Source organism: Drosophila willistoni, chromosome 3R (assembly GCF_018902025.1).
Source record: "Drosophila willistoni isolate 14030-0811.24 chromosome 3R, UCI_dwil_1.1, whole genome shotgun sequence".
NCBI classification, from domain to species: domain Eukaryota; kingdom Metazoa; phylum Arthropoda; class Insecta; order Diptera; family Drosophilidae; genus Drosophila; species Drosophila willistoni.
The window spans coordinates 28,873,156-28,892,823 of record NC_061086.1 but is presented as its reverse complement, the minus strand read 5'-3'; the positions used below and the strand labels follow the sequence as shown (position 1 = coordinate 28,892,823).

Sequence of the window (19,668 nt, the reverse complement as noted above, 5' to 3'; positions counted from 1 at the left end):
CATTTGCTGCAGGTACAGGAAAAATTTGCAGTTGAAAGATAACACCACCTCCTCTTCCAAAAAAAAGAAATCAAGCAGCATGCAACCAAGCAAGCCAGTGAAAAGACATTTTAGACAGACAAACAGCGAGGCAGACAGACAGACAGGCAGGCGGATAGATGGACAAATGGACAGACAGACAGCCTGAATTTAAACGAAATTGGGAATGGGGCGGAGAGTTGGCTAAATACATACATAACGAGAGAAGCAACAGCGAGGCATCTAAAGGAAAAAAGGCATGAAAAGTGCGGAACTTTAATTAAGTTTTGGTCCTCCCAGCTGACTGACATCTTGAATTACAAATGAAAAACTTGTGTGCAGCAGCAGCAGCAGCAACAAAAACAGTAGAAAAAAAATTACTCGAAAAAGGAAAAACCCAGGGCATAATAACACACTGCTAAAGGTGGAAAAGGAAAGCAGAGCAAGAGATAGGATGGGCCAAAAAAAAAAAGAAAAAAAGACGAGCTCAAAAGTTGCACTGCCAGCAATGCTACATAGTAGTCCAGTAGTCAAGGAAGCTAGTTAACCATTATAAAAGTAACTCAGCCAGCAAAGCAAATCTCTCTAAACTAACCAAGAGTGCGGGGAACATCTAACAATCTGTGAGAAAATGAGAGGAAAAAAGAATTTCTTCCTAAAGGATGCCAAAAATCGAAAAAGGCGACGAACGACAACGTCAATGTCAGTTAAATAAAAAAAATTTCGCATTCATCTCACCGAAATAGATGAGCAGCAAGGAGAATGATAAAAAAGCCAAACCACACTACAAAAAGTTGAAGTCAACGACTTGGCCTATACACTTTTATTCCACAGAAAGACAGTTCTTCTTCGAAACTCCTTTCTCAACTGACATCATATAAAACTCGTTAATATTATTTATGTACAAAAAGTCTCGAGATATCTAAACAAAAAAAAAAAAACAATAAAAAATTGAAAAATTTGTGAAAAGATGTTTAACTATTTATTGTTCTTGATGATAACCGAAATGAATGAGGGCATACCGAAATGTTGTGAGTCATATGGGTTTATATCTAAATTATTTGGAAAGTAACTTTTATCTTAATGACTTTGCAAATTTTAATTAAAATTTGGGAATTAACCGATTACAATGCATAAAATCATCAAAACTATCTTTATCTAGTTACGTTCTACGTCAAGAGTCTAGTATAGATAGTTGTTGTCATTGTTGTTGTTGTTGTTGTTGTTGTTGTTGCTTTGGTTTAACCAAATTAATAAGGAAATAAAAATGATAAGCGTAGAAACCTTTCCCAAGGCCAATCTAGCCGAATTTACCCAATTAAGTTCATAAGAAAAAGTGATTGGCTGATGACTCAACTCAACTCAACTCAACTCAACCCCGCCAAATAGTGTATAGAAGACATCTACGGAAACTCTGACTAAGGATGAACGGAATGCGGCGGAACTTCATCATCATTGGGGCGACAACCACAGCGTTTGCTTTGTGGAGAACAGATGTTTGCAAATATCTCAGGAAAAACTTTTTTGCTAAGGTATTTAAATAAAGGTTCGTTGTACAAACTTTTTCGCAAACTGCAACTGCAATGAAAACAGACAAAAAATACAAAAAAAAAAAAAAAAACAAAGAAAAGAAAAGAAAAACGAAAACGAAAACCTGTAAGTAAAGTAAAAATGAAAAGCAAAACGAAACCAAACCAAAGCCAATCAATTTCCCAGAATTGAAGGATTTCCAGTTGCCAGGCAAAATCAAACGGGAAAACACAGAAGTCTTCACCTGCAATTGCATTTAAAATGCTAGAAAATTCAATTCAATTCTCAATGCATTCAATTATTCGTATAAGTAAAAAATATATTTTTATAAAAAAAAAATCTAAAAAATTTAATAACTTTTCTTTTTTTATGTTTGATGATCATTCTTTTTTTTTCAAATACGTAAATCTAGATACTGATAGAATTTTTGGCAATTAGAAAGCTTCGGGGGGACTTTAAACGCGTGCCAAATTAAGCCAAATGACTAGATTAATAAACTTAAAAAGGTGGTATTTAAATACTCTACAAATGCCAGTAATGTCATAATAACTTATCCTAATTTCAAATAAGATTTATATATTTAGGGCTTGAAATGAACATTTACCTTGCGTACATATTCTTCAAGAATTTTCTGCCGATCGAGATTGTCTATGTAGTTAATTGTGAAAATAAATTTAAATTGCAAGCAATATAAAATATTCGCAAATACTTTTTCCTATATTTAAGTTTTACTTAATTGGATAATTCCCAAATTCCCAGCTGGTACTATAAATAGAATACTTTCGATAGAGTGAGCGGCTACTGAAACAAATGGGACTTGAATTAAATTCAATCACGGCACGATAAAGCAAATCTAAAGAAATTTATCTAATCAATGAGGTATATACATATATATGTATATATAAGCATTATATTAATGGGTTTATGTCTTAAAGTCAACCATTGTGAATTGGCCTAGGCCATGCCTTATCATTAGAATAGATAGTGCTCGATGTTTCATTCAACTTGAAGTTTATGTATATCTAATTTTTTCTTTTATAAATATCAGTTCATTGCCAAGAACTTTACTTAGATAGATTCAGTGTGTGATCAGTGACAGACAGAGCGAAGAAGTAGGAGAAGACGAAGATGTTGTCCATACCAACAACATACGATGATAAGACAAAAGTCTGGAGTGGCATGAAATTGGAATCGGTATATAAAAATGATACATCAGTGGGTAAAATTATATTTAAAACAATGAGAAATTGGCCACGAAATGTTTGCCAGGTAAGTTAGTTAGCCATTCTTATCATAATAGTTCTATAAGATTTATAGTTCTGTAGATATCGGATACTGAAAATGTGACCGTGACCTATGGACAAGCACTCACATGGGCGACACGTGTGGCATTATATTTAAAAAAATCGGGATATAATCATACTGATGTAATTGGCATATCTGCCAAGAATTCAACCTATGTAATGCCTGTGGCTGTGGCATGTTTAATGAATGCAACACCGTTTCATTCAGTTAATCCATTGCTCGATGGAGGTTCGTAGACGATTTCATGTTTAAATTTTACAGATTTTCAATTACAATTTGATTTCTATTAAGGTACCATTAAACATTTGTTTAATATAACTAAGCCAAAGGTTGTATTTTGTGATGCCGCTGATTATGATAAAGTGCATTCTGCCACATCGGAATTCCAACCGATTATAATTACCTTAACCGGACATTTGGATGGTATACAAAAAATTGAGGATCTCTTTGAGCCATCACATGCTGAAATGTTCTACGAGTGAGTGAGAAAGTTTTTTTTGTTTAATTTTAAATGCAACTTCTTAAATTAATTTATTATAGACCCGAACCATTGCAAGATGAATTCCAAACTGTGGCCATTTTATGCTCATCGGGTACAACGGGATTGCCGAAAGCGGTTTGTGTGCCAAATGGAGTCCTTATACAGGATAGCATGTATGTTCGATTGATTCTTTTCGATTAAGCCATCGCATCATCATAATTTTTTTTTTTGCAGGGCAATTAATAGTGAATTGATATACTTTGTATCGGCCAGTTTGGATTGGATAACTGGCCTGTGGGCCTTTGTTTTTAGCGCAGTTTTCGGGGCAACGCGTATTATTACAACTAGCCCATTCGATCCGGCTAATTTTTCACGAATGGTGGAGAAATATAAAATTAATTATTGTATTATACCGCCGGAGCATATATCCTCGTTGGTTGACTGCCCCGAGGCCACATCCGAGAGATTAGCTTCGTTGAGACGATTGAACTATGGCGGCGGTTTGGTCACTGTGGCCACTCTCAAGAATATTCAAAGCCTTTGTCCAAATGCCATAATCAGTTCAGCCTATGGCATGACTGAAGTTGGTTCCATCGCTCTGAATCTGGGACAAGTTAAACTGAGTGCTGCGGGCAAACCTTTGCCAGGCAAACGTATTCGAATAATTAATGAGCAGGGCAAGAATCTGGGCTATCATGAGATTGGCGAGATTTGTGTCCATACGGGACGCGTCTGGAGTGGTTACTACAACAATCCCGAAGAGTCTCATCGTGTACAGGACGATGAGGGATGGTTTCATACCGGCGATATGGGTTACTTTGATGAGGACAACTACCTCTATATAGTTGATCGGCAAAAGGAAGTTCGCAAGTACAAGGGTCTACAATATTGGCCCACAGAAATTGAAAATGTCATTGCCGAATTGCCCGATGTGGTGCGCGTCTGTGTTGTGGGCATTTACGATGAGCATTATGGCGATGAAGCTGGCGCTCTGGTAGTCAAGCGAAAGGGTTCCGATTTGAGTGCAAATGATATAATTGAACATGTGGCAAAACGTTTGCTGGACACTCAAAAGCAAATTCGAGCAGGTGTCTTTTTCACCGATAAAATGCCTGCAAACCTCAATGGAAAAGTTATGCGCAAAGCAGCTCATGACGCATTTATTGCCCTTTCCAAAAAATAATCTTAATCCGTCGGAAGAAAAAAGAATAAAAAAAAACAAAAAAAAATATTTAATTGACCATCGGTTTAAAAAAGAAATTCTTATCTTAAATTATGATTAATAAGTTTATGTAAATTTATCTTTTGTATTTTGTGTATATATTAAATAAAGTGACCATTTTGAACAATCTTCAGTTCCCTTTAAGAATCGTGCAGGGCAGGGGACAAAGTCCCCTTCCCACCCTGAGTTGTTGAAGTTTTTCAAATCAATCTCTCCAGACTGAAAAAACAATTGCCCTATTCCATATCAGAATTTGTATGGATCCCTTGATGCCGCTTCGCTTTTTTGCTGTGTCTCACAACAATTTTGTAATAAAAATATGTGTAAAAAAAAAAAAAAATGAAAAATATCATAACTCATCGTTGACAAAATATCTGTAGATGTATTTATTTATGGCTAAACACTTCGAGTTCCTGCAACGCACTGAGTAAACAAAAATTTGCCATTTTTGCGTCAATAAACGGAACGACCCACTTTTCAGTCATCCCTCCCGTAAGGACATGGATCCCTCAGTACAAAAAATCCTGTTATTTAGTCATAAAAAAAATTTCGCGCATAGAATTCAACAATTGAGAGGGGAAGTGAATGTTGAACCAATAATTCCAACACATGTTGGGTCGAATTGAGGAGGAATAAGGGGGAGAAGGGGACGAAGGAAATATACATTAAATCACTGGGCGGGCAGAAAAGACGCTTTTGCACGAAATTAAAGGTAAATAAAATGTTTATGAGTTGGTGTTGTTGTTGTTGTTGATATTTGTGAAGGTGGAGTTCATATTATTTCACATTTGATTGAATAACATTTACACACGCAAACGCCACATGAATCTCATTCGAAAAGAGAGAGAGCGAGAGAGTGAGAGGGGAAAGAGATTTTCCTCACTTGGTTCCCTTCTATTTTATTTTCCTTGTTGTTTTTTCCTTTTTTCATTCCATCTCTCTCGATTCGAAGGCAATAAATTCAAACATGTGCACATAAATTTTTATTTCGATTTTGCCGAGCCGCCCAACGTTCCAATTTTATGAACTGTGAATATACTCGTACCCACCTACAAATACACTTACATATACATACATACATTTAAGTTCAAACATACGTACAGATAAATGATGAAGTTGTTCAAGTTGAAGAAGAAAACGAAAGGAAGATGCTCCTTCAACAAGAAGAAGCCAGAGATGGTCGGGTCTGAAAAACGTCATTGGAATCACAAATTATTGCAGCGCGCGCTTTCAGTTGCAGACGGCAGAAAATTTGTTGGCGTCAGTCAATTGACATCATGTCATATCGCAAAGATGCAAAGATGCTAAGATGCCATCCTCTATCTAAATGGTTGAAAATTCATACGTCTCTCTCTCTCTCTCTCTCTCTGACAAAAGTCAAAAATCAGTTTGACGAAAAAGATTCAATCTGATTTTAATAGAAGCAAAAAGGATGCCTCCTGTGAGGATTGAACTCACGACCCCTGGTTTACAAGACCAGTGCTCTACCACTGAGCTAAAGAGGCTCACATTTAATGTGAGTTCCATAACTAAATTTGACTGATAGCAAATGATATCTTCAGCATCTGTGGAAATGTTATCTATCATTATCTTTTACTGATTTTACGAAACTAATTAAATTGAATACTTCAGTAAGGTTATTTTCAAAGCCGTTCATAGACCCTTATCATGTAGGAAACTCTTGCGAAAGAACCCTGACTAGGGTTGATAATTATATCATTGATGGTTGACTTTAACTTTCGGAGGTTATAGACATTCCTACGCTTTGTATGAATGTCATCAAATTATAAAGTATTCAAATGAAGATCAAGCAAAATTGTTTTTAAGCATAGATATTTTAGAAATTTTAATCAGTTTTATGAAAAATAACAATAAAAATCCCAAATCGAAATATGAAAGTCTTCAGGTCACGGCATGTCTAAACTATAGAGCAGAGCTGCAAACCATTATGACCAAAATTTTGGCCGCTATGAATTCATGTGCAATTGCCTTGCTGTCTTTCGATGGTTGGTCAATACAATTATCTTTGGCCCTAGCATGCCTAATACTGCGTATGCTGTCATAAGTCTAAAACTGTGAAACGAAACTATCTCTAAACAAATGCCTTGTATATTTTATTGCACTTTATTAAACGCTTGACTAAATGGGAACCTTAAGCTCGACTACACTTTCCCTATTGTTCGGCATTAAGTGTCAGGAAATGAACAGTACAAAAGCAAAGCACATACATATGTATGCATTATACATATATGAATTGAATGGGGTGGGGGAGGGGGAGGAGGAGGTGGTGGTGGCGTTGGGATTGTGGACTTTACATTATAACCGACATTGGCACGTCTCGGTTTCGTTTCATGTGTGTATGTAAGTCTGGCAACAATCTCGTTAAGCGTAAAAGGCCAAAAATTATAGTAAAACTAACAGAAGGTAAAGGTAATCACATAAAAAGCTTGTTAGATAACAGCAACCAAGCCAAAAAGCAGCGGAAGCAGCGGACATCAAAAGCGTCATTCGAGAAGTGAAGGCTGGGAAGGTGGGCGCCCAATGGGGCGAGATTGGGTTGCCATTGCCACCTACGGACTATCCGGCTGCTAAGCTCTGACGGGGCGACACAGTGTCATGTATGTTGATGTGTGTGTGTCAGTGGCAGCTGCTTACATGCCATGTTTCTCTTCCCTTTTCCCATTTTCTACTATTCTCCCGTTAACACACTTAAGCCGCATACAACCATCCTGAAGTGTTGGTTGTGCGTGTATTGTGCGTTTATGTGTGTGTGTGCGTGTGTGTGTGTGTGTGTATGTGATTGTGTGGATTATAATTGCCATGCGGCTGTCAGTGACTGCCTGCCATTCTGCCAGTTTGTTCTTCTACTTGCCCTTTCTCTCTCCCACTACATACATACATATATCCTTCTGCTTGTTCATCTCTCCTTCTCCTGCTCTTACTTCTGCTCCTTGCAGCTGGTTCTCGCATTGCATATCATTTTTAATGCAAACCGCATGCCACATTATGCAGCTGCATTGCCACGTCGCCGCTGTGGTTGCTTCTGGGTTTGGGTTTGGGTTTCGGTTAGATCCCATCCCCATTCTGGCACTAGAAAAAGTGGCGGCGGTTTAGCGAAAAGAAGGAATACGGCCAAAAATAATGCCATAGCACATAAGTAAGTACTTACCCAGAGCACAACAGCAACAACAATACCAACAGCAGCAGCGACAAGAACAAGAATAACAGCAGCAACAGCAGCAGCAGCAGCAAAGTGAAAAACCGCTTGCATACTTTAGGGCGCGCTCGCATGCGATAAGCAGCCTGCCTTGTTAAGACCCTCGCTAAGAGTAAGCACTCTATTTTTTCATTTTAAATGACACAGGACATATGCCGAATAGAGATATAATTTAATAAACACAAAATATTTAAACAAATCTTATTTAAGAGACAGAAATTGAAATACTGAAAAGGAATAGAAGAGAATATGTTTTAAAAAAATATATTTGAAAATAATGTTTAGTGGGAAATAAAATCTTAACTTAGTTCACGTTAAATAATAAATAAAATGAACTAATAAATTGAATGGATTATGTAGCAATTGATTCTTCAAGATGCACTTAAGTTTTATAATGATTTTCCTATAGTCAGTTAAGAATTTACTCTGCCATTAAGATATTTTAGGGCATTTAAAATTCTCAATTAATACGTAAAATGTTTTCCTTATATTGTTTTTCGTTGTACCATTCGTTGGCAGTGCCTCTGCTGGTTCTTCCCGCTTTTGTTGCATAAAAATTAAAATTTATGCCAGGCAACTTGTGCAAAAGCACTGCAAATGCCATTGTTTCCTACCGCCATACAGTACTCCTATATCCCCCCTCCCTCGACCCACCTGCTGGTGGTGCAACGTCGATGTTTTTGGCTCTGGAAGGACTTTCCGGTTGGCTGCATTCAACTACAACTACAACGACGACGACTGCGACTCTCGTCAAGGCATAAGTGAGCTTGACAAGACGTTTGGGTTTTTTTTTGTGTGCTTCTTGTTTTTCCTACTTATTATTATTGTTGTTCTTATTGCTATGGCGTAACAACAATCAATTCTTTACTAAATGGAACTGAAAGTGAAATCGTAATGAAAGAAAAAGTAAAGAAAAGCAAATGTTTTTCGAGGCCCTTAAGTACCGACGACAATTCCCTCAAGACTCCATACCTCCCCCTCTGCCCCACCTGCTAACCCTAGCTGAAAACGTTGTAATTATGTATGAGGCGCAAATTATACAAAAAAAAAAAGAGGAAGGAAAAACGAAATTACACAAGATGTAAACCTTAATTAATAGCTTGGTAAATGGTGGGGCAATTAATATTTATATAGGTAGGTATACATCATGATTGATTTATGCAGGTAATTATCATAAATGGAAAAATGTGTAATTTCAGAAAACGAAGGCTGAGAATGAATTAAAGTTGAATATCAATTAAATTATTGTAAAAGTATTTTTTCATTAATTGTTCATGGAGAGGCCAAATGGCTTGTCCTCACTGCTCTCCTCTTCCTCAGACACATCAGAGTCGAAGGCGTTTTCGGGTATGTGATAAATCCTTACCATAGGCTTATTTGGGTCCTTCATGATTAGATATTTGCCATCTGGTTGCATCCTTATGATATCGATAAGGCAACGAAGGATGCCCCAACAGTTATCCATATTTAAATTTATTTGTGTGGCAAATTCCTGCGGCTTGAACTGCTGAGTGCCCAGGATGACGTGACGCAGATGATCGCGAGGACTCACACGTGAAACATAACCCAATTTGAGTTGATCCGAGCCAGCGAGAACAGACTCCACAGTCCACTTGGCCAATTTACAAGCGTTGTTACGCAATTCAGTGGATAAAACTGCTCCACGTTGACTATCCAACTTCTGACGCCACTCAATGCTATTGGCCGCCTTGGAGTCCCATTCGTTAAGGGCACGAATCGAAAGGAATTGCATATCGCCATTGGGCAATTGGGTTACTCCATTATGTTTGCAACGAGCGACTAGAGTGATATCATTACCCAGATCCCATTGCTTGTAGCGATAACCCATACTGGCCAACTCGACGCCAGCTTCTTCGAACGGATTTGGCTCTGCCAACTTAAATTTGTTTTCTTCTGCACCCATTTTGAGAACCTGTTGACTGAAATTATGATTTATGAAAGTGGCCTCCATGGACAGACTGTGGGCGGAATTGTTTGAGCCCTCTTCATCCATAGGCGGTTCCTGGGACGTCTCGTTCACAGTCAGCATATCGAATTTTACATTGTCACGTTTATCGAAAAAGATTTTTGTACCCAGCTTCTCGATAACCACATCCCAAGAATAATTGGAGCGAGTGCAGCACATTATGGTGGCCAATATGTCATCGGTGGCAAATACATTGCCCATGGTCTTGGACAAGCGACGTATTATTGGATCATCTGTGGTCGTAGCTGTATGAACAATGCGATCAATTTTCATCAAAGTGCGCTCATTCTTCAAATTGACACGATCATAAGCCTTGTCATAGTAGTCAAGGGCTCCACAAGTTACAATATCCTCACCCTCCTTCATATTGGGCAAGCTCAGCTTCAGCAAACGGGGAAAGTCTATCTCCTTGACGGAAACCCAATCCGATTGCACCACCACAGAACTCTCTCTTAGGCGGGCGGGAAGATTACGATACTTGCGGCCCTGATTACGACGTCCATCACGTCCCTTTCCGTACCTTTGAGTGATACTTGCTAGTCCAGGACCCATAATATTGCCCATGGCATTACCTTTCCTACCCCGTTGATTGCGTACATTGCGTGGATTATTGTGCACACTTGGACGGAAACCGCGTCCACGTTGATATGGCTTGATCACTTTGGAGCCAACTGAATCGACCAAGCGAAAGGATTCATCATCTTCCTCATGGAAATACGCATATTGGTTATTATTGCCAAAGGACGAGGCATACTTGTTTGTGAACTTCTTATCCTGCTGCGTTACAGTCCAGTCAGTTATCTTACCCAAACGATCACTCTTGCTGAATGGCTGATATGGTACATCCACAACATCCAGTTCACATGGGCCCCAGCCATGCTCATTGTACTGCATATAAGGCTTAATAAACGGCGCGTAATTTTTAGACATTTTGTTGAGATGAAAAAAATAAATATACAAATTATTTGGAGTTTTATCCACAAGCTAACTAAGTAAAACTGTTTGTTAGACAAAGTTAAACTGATGATTTTGCAAGCGATTACTTTTCTTTATAGTTCATATTGTTGACATTGTTTCTCAGTTTCAACTTACAATAATTTCACCCAAATGGCCTCACCTCAAATGTCATCTCAATTTCACTTGTCAATCCTAATGAAATTTGTGCATTGTTTGGTCTCACCGCAAATTTATTTACGATAATCAAACAATTTCATTACATTAATTTTCATTGGGACTCCAATTTACTTTGTGGCTTTCGACTGCCTGTGCATCTGTCAAGAATTCGTCTCTCAGTTTTGTTTCCACTTCGCCCTCAGGCGAAATGGTAATGACACACTAAAATGCAATTCACAGACGACTCATCGAACATTTTGTCGAAGCGTCAATGCGCGTGGTAAACTTTCCATTATTAGTTATTTGAAGGGAAGAGAGATCTGCACCACAAGTTCAGGCAATTGATTTGCCAATTTGCCGAATAAACAGAGTTACACACACACACACATTCACACACAACATATTGACGTGTGTGTGTGTGGTAAGTATATTTGCTTCATTGAATCTATCAATTACAGGCAAGACGATACAGGCAGCTTGTGGATAGACAGCCAAATTAAAAATTGATTGAAGGCATCACCATCAACAGCAATTAATTGAAAAGGTTAAAGATTTTCAGCCATGGAATATACAAGTTAAGCACTTTAATGAGTTGAAACAAAAGTTAATAAAAATTCAATAAGGATAAATATTTCTTAGCTAAAAGTAATTGCCATAAACAGGCATTAAACTAAACCTAAAAGTTGGATGTTTAGAAATTTCTAATGATAATTTGTTAGTTTTTAAGAATTGTTGATTAAAAGTTAAAGAAATATTTCTGCACTTTCAATATAATCACAATAATTAAGTTGATTTTTCTAATTGAATGCTTTTTAACTCCAATTAACTTAAATAAAGAAAAAACTTGTTACCACTTGGCATAGAATTTTGAACTAATTGTAAGACTTAATGTAAAGAAAAAATTCAGTTTTAATGCTCCATATTGTCTTGGGTTATTTGTTGTTTTTATTGCTTTACTTTATTAATAAATGAGGGTTGTTAACCTTTAAGAGCATATTCAGTTTCTTGTCAATTAAATTGTCATTTGGCCAAGCTTCAATGCAAAAAGGGCATTAAAACAAATTTAAACTAAGAGAAATAAATTGAAATTTATTTATGATTTTCCATGGCAAATGTGTCTAAAAGGGCTGCAGTGGTGCATATTTCATTTCACAAATGTTTTGCTCTACAAATATGTATGCTTGTATGTGTATAGTAATATTTGTTGGCCAACTCTCTAGTCTGGCCAATGACTGGCAACATTTTGCTGCCAAACACACACAAACTAACCCCACCAGGCATCATACCTTCTGTACAATATTTTGGCTACATTTTATGTGGTTTGTTGGCCGCTCTGATCGAAACTCGAGTGCACAGCAACGGCGAATGAGTGATTTTATGATTTTATCAATCAGAATGTATGAAAAATATTGATCTCGGTGATTTACGTATGGCACTAGGTTCGCCTGGTCCTGAGCTTTGCTTTGGCTAGCACTCGAGATTTATTGGAATTGCAAAAAGTTTACATACATACATACATATCTGCATATATTTACCAATTTCGCTGGCATCGGCCATTATTTTGTTTCATTTTGTCTTATTTTTTTTTGTTTTTTGTTGAAATTTTAACTTTGTTGATGTCATTAAAAATTAAATGCATAATAAATGGAAAATGCATTTACATATATGCATAAGGAATTGGGTGGAGCTGAATGATGGCTGACAAAATCCTCCCTTTCTTTCACTTGCCTGCCTATGGAATAAAATTATTGGTTAATGATTGATATTCGAGTGACAAGTCATACTCTTACTTGATATGATATAGCATACTTTAAATTAAATCCAAAAGTATAAGTATTTAAATGTTAACATTTTCATTAAACTAAATTGTTGATTCAGTGCTGAAGCTACCTTAAGCACTTTATCTGCAGAGTATTTGTAAAATGGTTTCACACTTGAAAACTCTTCAATCTTATTTTCATTTAATTTATGAATGCCAACAGATTGACTGGGACTTAAAGGATCATGCTCAATCGACTCCTTTCGCCATTTACAGTCGTTTCCGTCTCGCTGGCCGTCATTTACGATATTTATCCAATAATCAAGCCTTTGTATCATATATACATACATATACATACGTATGTATGTATGTATATACTTAAATGCATACTTATATACATACATCTGAATGTTGCATCTGGCCTTGTGTGTATTTATTGTTGATTTTGATTTCATTTTCGCTTCTTCGTTTTCTTTTCCTTGTATTTTTTGAGGTTGCTTTTTTTTTTGTTGTTGTTCGGTTACATTTTCCATCCCACCAATAAAGTCAATAAAGCGACGAAAATGGAATACGATGTCAGCGGGGATTGCGACTGGGTGTGTGTGTGTGTGCTATAAATGTGCCTTGAGGCCATAAATGGAAATTGCGTCAAGTCGCGAGTTTCACATTTTATTGCACATGTTTTACATTTGCCCATGCAGCGATATTATATATCGTATAAGCTGACAATTTGTTTGACTCCCTGGCTGGCAAAACGATTGATAAATATTGCTGCCTGTCCTTAAGGCAATGAAAGTAACTTGAATTAATTAATGTAGGTTACCCACCTGAAAACTATAATATTTAAATTTTTGTTGGGATCTGTTTTCAATCTCACAAAGTACTCTAAACTAATGATCAGCAGAAGAAGCCCTGCCCCTCATTTCGTCATTAATTCTCAAGCCTTTGGATTGAAGTCATAAGATATTTTACTATAAAAAGAAAACTTTTTACTATATCAAAAATAATTTTATGTCCCTCTACACAAAACAAAGACAGGAGTCTTAGAATTTTGCATACTTCATTAACTAATTTATTACAAAATCATTAATTTATTTATTGCAAGAAGAGACTAAACAATTCAAATTGATTTCAATTGAATAATTTCCATTATTTCAACTATGACTAACATGCCAGAGGTCACAGTGTATAAACCCATTTGACTCTAATATGCAGGACAATTTTGGAATTCGGACATTGCATAATTAGCATTGATTAGCCCAGTAAATGCCAATCGTAACCAATATTTGAAACTTTTTAGTTATAACAAATAATAATATTAGATGGCCCAAATGGTAGCAGAACCAATACCAAAAATGTACAAATACTCTCGTGCCAGCGGTTTGTGGTTTAGTATTTGCAATTAAGCGTTTGAGCGTTTGCCTTCACCCACAGACCCGGAGAGTTTTCGAATATGCCAAAAACTACTACTGCAATTTGCAATTGTTTGTCCATGTTGTAGGGAAAAATGCATAATTAAATGTGTCTGTCTGTTCCGTCCGGCAGGAGTGTGCAAACAATTTGCCAAACGAAATTAAAGGCATTACTTTAATTAAAATAATTTGTATAAAAGTTCGCAAAAAATTATTGAGCAAAACTGCATCAAACTCATACATGAAAACTTTTTAACATATGCCATTATATTTCGCATTGAATTTTTAATTTCAACTAGAATTTATTATAACTAATTCTATCAATTTAGTAGAGACTGAACGCGTCTTTAAAGCTGATATGTAATATTCTTCGATTAAATTTAAGAAATTAATTATAGTTTATTTTATGTTTTAGTTGGATTAATCAATTGACAACACCCGTAAAATTAAAATTGAAGCACTGAATAATAAATAAATGTACTTAAATTAATAAGGCTAAACCATTTTGTTTGTATAATATCTAAATATTTTAGCAATCATTTTCTATAATTAACAAATTTATAGCAATTTTTATAAATCGCTGATTTTACCTGATTTCACACCAACCGTATACATACTTATGTATATATATATATTATAGTTATGTTTATGTATATATTGTATATTCATAATAAATTTGATAAATATGCCATATTTTTACGCTCATTTCTGGCTGCACAGTCAGATAACTGAATTAATTGCGCAACGTTGCGTATGAGTAATGCAGTCAGGCAGTCAGGCAACCAGCCACCAGCAGCACCACCGCATATACCACCATTTGTGTGGCTGTCAGCCACCAACTCATCATTTTGTTACTTCCCCCACACACACACACACACACACACACAGAGATCCTCCTACGTATGCACACTGCTGCATCCTCATCCTTTCTGACGCTTTTAAGCATCATTAATTTGCTGTGGACGACCAAGAGTATACACTGGGGCTAAGCTTACAACTGAATGCAGATGCAGATGCATGGTAGATGTATAGTAGACAAGTGGGCGACAGAAGGAGTTTGTTGCCAAATGGCGCCGGCCTTCATGTGGGTCCATTGTTAAACTAAAGCCGGACAAGAGAGAGAGAGATTGGGATAGATGGAGGAGAGTGTCGAAGGGAATTGTTGAGCTTCTCATCAGTTTTTAATGGGCTGTGGCCAATGATGGGTTAAAATTTTCTGTTTGCTGGTGGCCATTATAATCTTCCAACTCTGAACCTCATTCGCATACGCAATTTTTGTTAGCTGGTTATTGTAGATTTTCCCATTTGCCGTTTCCCATTTTTGGGTTTTCATTTGATTTTATTGATCAACAAGGTGTTGCTGTATGGCTGTTCTATTGTTATTAATGATTTCTGAAATGGATGCGGAATGAGCTTAGCCAAGGACTAGACCCGCCTCTGACATTAAATGGCTGTCATCATTCATTAGCCACAACCATTAAGCAGTTGTTTTTGCTGGACTTGGGTTATAAGCTCTAACGTTTACACATAACTGGCTTATTTCCTGGTCAGACCACACACGCACACAGAGTAAAGGAGCCTAGGAAATGTGACACCAAGAGAAATTATGGTGTAGGAATTTGGGGTTCTATGAAACTTCTGTAGAATCTAACTGAAAGTGACATTTGAAGCATTCTCTCAGTGCATTTTTTGAGATGACCTGGTTTGTGTCTCTGTTTGTCTCGGGCTTTACACTTGGCATACAAGCAAAACCTAGGCAAAACCATTTTGGTACTGATTGTGATTAGATAGATATATGTTCATGCGTTTGTCCCTTCAAGCTAGCTGCTTCCAATACAAATTCATTTAGAACATGGTCTAACCAACACTGACCAACTTACACTGCTGCTCAGACCATTGTGGGTGTGTGTGTGTGTGTGTGTGTGAGAGAGTGTGTGTTCTCCTCTCATAGCAATTATTGTTGTCTCAGTATTTTAATTAAAATGTGTTTACTTTTGCTTCCTGCTTGCATTCGAGTAGTAGAAAATTATATACCAAAGTCGAAATATGCTATAAATCGCTCTTCAATATACGATTTTCATGTGTTCATTCTTTATGTGGTTTGAATTGCAGACCAGTTGCTTTATTTGTTCACACAACAACATGGGCATTTAAATGTTTACAACTGAAATCTTCTACACAGATGTGAGCAAGATTTGAAAATAATATTACTCAATAAAAAGAGGCATGTAAAGGGGGTCGGTCAACAAGGGAAGGAAAAATATTTGAAAATTTATAAATATAAATCAATTTTCTACCAAATAAATGTAGATGAAAAATAACTTAAATGACGATGAATATTTGTATATACAATCTTCATTTTCCATTTGAATAATAAATTTAAACATTTCGATATTTTAGTCTATTGAACTTTGTTACTTCATGGTTTCCTGTCTCATAGAATTTTTCTCGCTTATCTATTTGCAAATCTTATCTTGAAAATCTCTACTCATATTTGAATTGTTTTAGGCTTTATGTTTATGTTTGAAATTAATTTCACAAAATTAGGTTAAACATCTAGTGGAAAACATATAAATTTGTTTAATGGCAACTAAAATGATAAAATTTTATTAATGTTTTATGTGTGTGTGTTTTCTTTGTGCGCATCATCGATTTAATAGGGCAAATGGAAAATAATAATTTATTAACGGCAACATTAATTTTCTATTGCAATTTTAAAATAAACTAAACATGAAAACATATTTAAATAGAAGCAGCCAGCAAGATGTCAAATAAGAAAAGGTTAAAAGGCATAGATATATGTATGTATAGACATATATGTTTGTATATAGCATATGCTGTGAGTATATAAGTGTGTGTATACGCACACACACACACACATTTAGAGAAAGCTAAGAGGCCCATCAATCAAGTCAAGTGGAAATTTATAGCACTTTTGTTTTGTTATTATTCGTTTATGCATGAGTTAATTAGAATATTGGCATTAACCTTTCCAGTAAGTTGACCCTTTTTATTGTTGCTTTTCTTGGCCAAACTAATGCACAAAGATTTACGATGGGGCCAACAACAGCTACCACTTGAAAATATGTGTGTATGTATGCGTGTGTTTGTATGTAAGGGTGTTTATTCAATCGTATTGTTAAGAAAATACTAAACTCTAAGATGCCTTTGTAAATTAGTTTACTTGGCTTTTTGATTTTCAATATTGTGATTCATTCTTGTGGTTACATTTTTGTGTATAAATTAAAAAGCTGCAACTTAATATTACAAATTTATGTAATCTTCTTGTTTTTTTTTTATTGTGGTTAAACCATTAAGTAAACCTTATAGTCTGATTGCTTTTGAATTTTAAATTTCTCTTAATTTTCTCTCAGATTAATGAGACTTTAAAAATTCTTCGATTTTCTCTTCAATCAATTTTGGAAATATTTAAAGCTGATTCTAGTGGAAATGAACCCTCACAAACTTCTAATCAAAAGCACAAAAACTATATTCCTATGTATTTTCTTTGGACAATTAGTAATTAAACGGATTTTGTCTACTTCTTTTGACAGAAAGAAAACGATTTATGGTCATATGCCTATCTGAACTTGAAATCATTACAAGAACAAGAAACTCGCACACTTACTCAAACATAACGCACACACCTTAACACTAAATCACAATTTATTGTATTCTCACGTAAAGCCCATTAGAGAAGCATCAAAAAATTATTACCATAGCATTTTATTTACGATTATTTGATCAAAATGTGTGAGGACAACGAACAGCAACGAAGGTCTCAATGCTCACCGAAAAAAAAACAACAAAATCAACAACTAAACCGCAAAAAAGGACCTCACACACACACACATACACAGAGAGAAACTGTTACACACACACTTACAACCAACTGGGCGTATAATGCGACGTGTTAAGGGTCATAAAGTTAATACAAACCAAACACTAACAACAACAAGGACAAGGCAGCACGTACCTTTCCAAAAAAAAAGGAGAAAAGCAAAGGTGAGAAACAAATTCGATATGTAAGTAAAGAAAATGCAAATAAAATTCACGAGAAAAACCAAGAAAAAAAGAATTTAGATAGGAATAGAGGAGCACTTCTCCTCTTCTCTAATAATGGGTCAAATTTATTTATGCCAGTAAAGAAAACTGATTTGTATAATTGAAAAACGAATTATAGGCAGATTTTTGTAAGACTTAAAGTATATTTATATGAGAAACTTATTTTAAACGATGATAATATAAGAATTTTCGTATGGTGTTTAAAAAAATTGTACTTTGGTTAAGAGCATTACAGAGGAATTCTATATAAAATCTATTTAGAAAACTTATTAATCCATCTATTTGGTTGTTCTTTTATTAACCAGTAAATATATATTTTTTTGTTTTTTTTTTTTTACCAATTTTTTTTATTTACAATCTGTCCTTGGACAATCAGTAAATTTGGAGATACATAAAAACATAACAGGAATAGTCGGCTCCAATGAGTCAACTATTATATATAAACTCTAAGTTGTACAGACGAGTAATTAAATCTACTTAAGTATTTATACATGTGTATTATTATATATTCATTTTATATGGTATATATATTTATATTTATGTATATGTACATATATAAAACAAAAGTTAAATCCTATTTGGAAGATCTAATATATGTAATCTTTTTAGTCTTCTTGTTGTTATATTATTAAGTAGACTTAGAGCTAATGAGTTTGGGTGGTTGTGCAGTCTGTCAATATATCTAACACTAAACTCTGCTATTTCATCCTTTACAAATGGTATATTAAGGTCCTTATGTATTTCAGCATTGGAAACATACCAAGGTGCGTTAACGATTGTGCGTAGGGTTTTCGATTGATAGCGTTGCATAATTTCAATATTTGATTGGCTCGCGGTTCCCCAAAGTTGTAGCGCATAAGTCCAAACAGGCTTTAATATTGCTTTGTAAAGTCTTACTTTGTTTTCAATGTTAAGCTGAGACTTTTGTCCTAATAGCCAGTACATTTTTTTGGTTTTAATATTCAACTGCTTCTGTTTTTCTTTGATATGTGCCTTCCAGGTTAACCTTCGATCAATATGAATTCCAAGATATTTAACTGAATCTCTTTGGGGGATTTCACAATTGTTTAGTAAGACTTTGGACAATTTCCTCGTCTTAAGGAGTATGTTGCTTGTACAGACTTTTGCGAGTTAACTTTGATTTTCCATTTGTGTAACCATTTTTCTATTAGGCAAATTTCTCTTTGTAGGTATTCTGTTAAATATATATAAATTTAATTTAAAAAGTTTCGCATACATTTCACAATACTTGAAAGTACTTTGTGAGTACTTATGGGGATTGGTTGTGCTAATTGCTAGCTAGATTTTTATCAGCCATCTGGAACTTATGGGCATTATAAACTCTAGTACTAATCCCCAAGCCAGCACCATCATCATCATCTTCATCATCCTGATGAAGCAACTAAAGGTGTGTGCCACGTGCAATGCAGCGGAAATGCCAATTAGAAAATATATATGTCAACAGTCCAATAACAGCAAAACAGAGAGACATAATCCCAAACAATTCTCATGCCGAATAGAACGTTTTTGTTTCATCGGATTTCTTTTACTTTTTGTCC

General features: G+C 35.6%; 2 protein-coding genes and 1 non-coding gene across 3 annotated transcripts; 1 reads left to right on the top strand and 2 right to left on the bottom strand.

Moving 5' to 3' along the window:
* The first annotated feature begins 2,676 nt into the window (after positions 1-2,676).
* Positions 2,677-4,517, top strand: LOC6648144 (4-coumarate--CoA ligase 1). Its single transcript, XM_002069476.1, has 5 exons — positions 2,677-2,817; positions 2,874-3,081; positions 3,145-3,331; positions 3,394-3,507; positions 3,569-4,517. The coding sequence occupies exons 1-5, from the start codon at positions 2,677-2,679 to the stop codon at positions 4,515-4,517; spliced, it is 1,599 nt and encodes a 532-aa protein (XP_002069512.1).
* A 1,472-nt stretch (positions 4,518-5,989) lies between these two features.
* Trnat-ugu lies at positions 5,990-6,061 on the bottom strand. Its single transcript has one exon. It is a non-coding gene; the product is annotated as a tRNA-Thr (tRNA).
* A 2,820-nt stretch (positions 6,062-8,881) lies between these two features.
* On the bottom strand, positions 8,882-10,793 carry LOC6648146 (eukaryotic translation initiation factor 3 subunit D-2). Its single transcript, XM_002069477.3, has one exon. The coding sequence runs from the start codon at positions 10,688-10,690 to the stop codon at positions 9,038-9,040; it is 1,653 nt and encodes a 550-aa protein (XP_002069513.3). The 5' UTR covers positions 10,691-10,793; the 3' UTR covers positions 8,882-9,037.
* Positions 10,794-19,668: the final 8,875 nt, after the last annotated feature.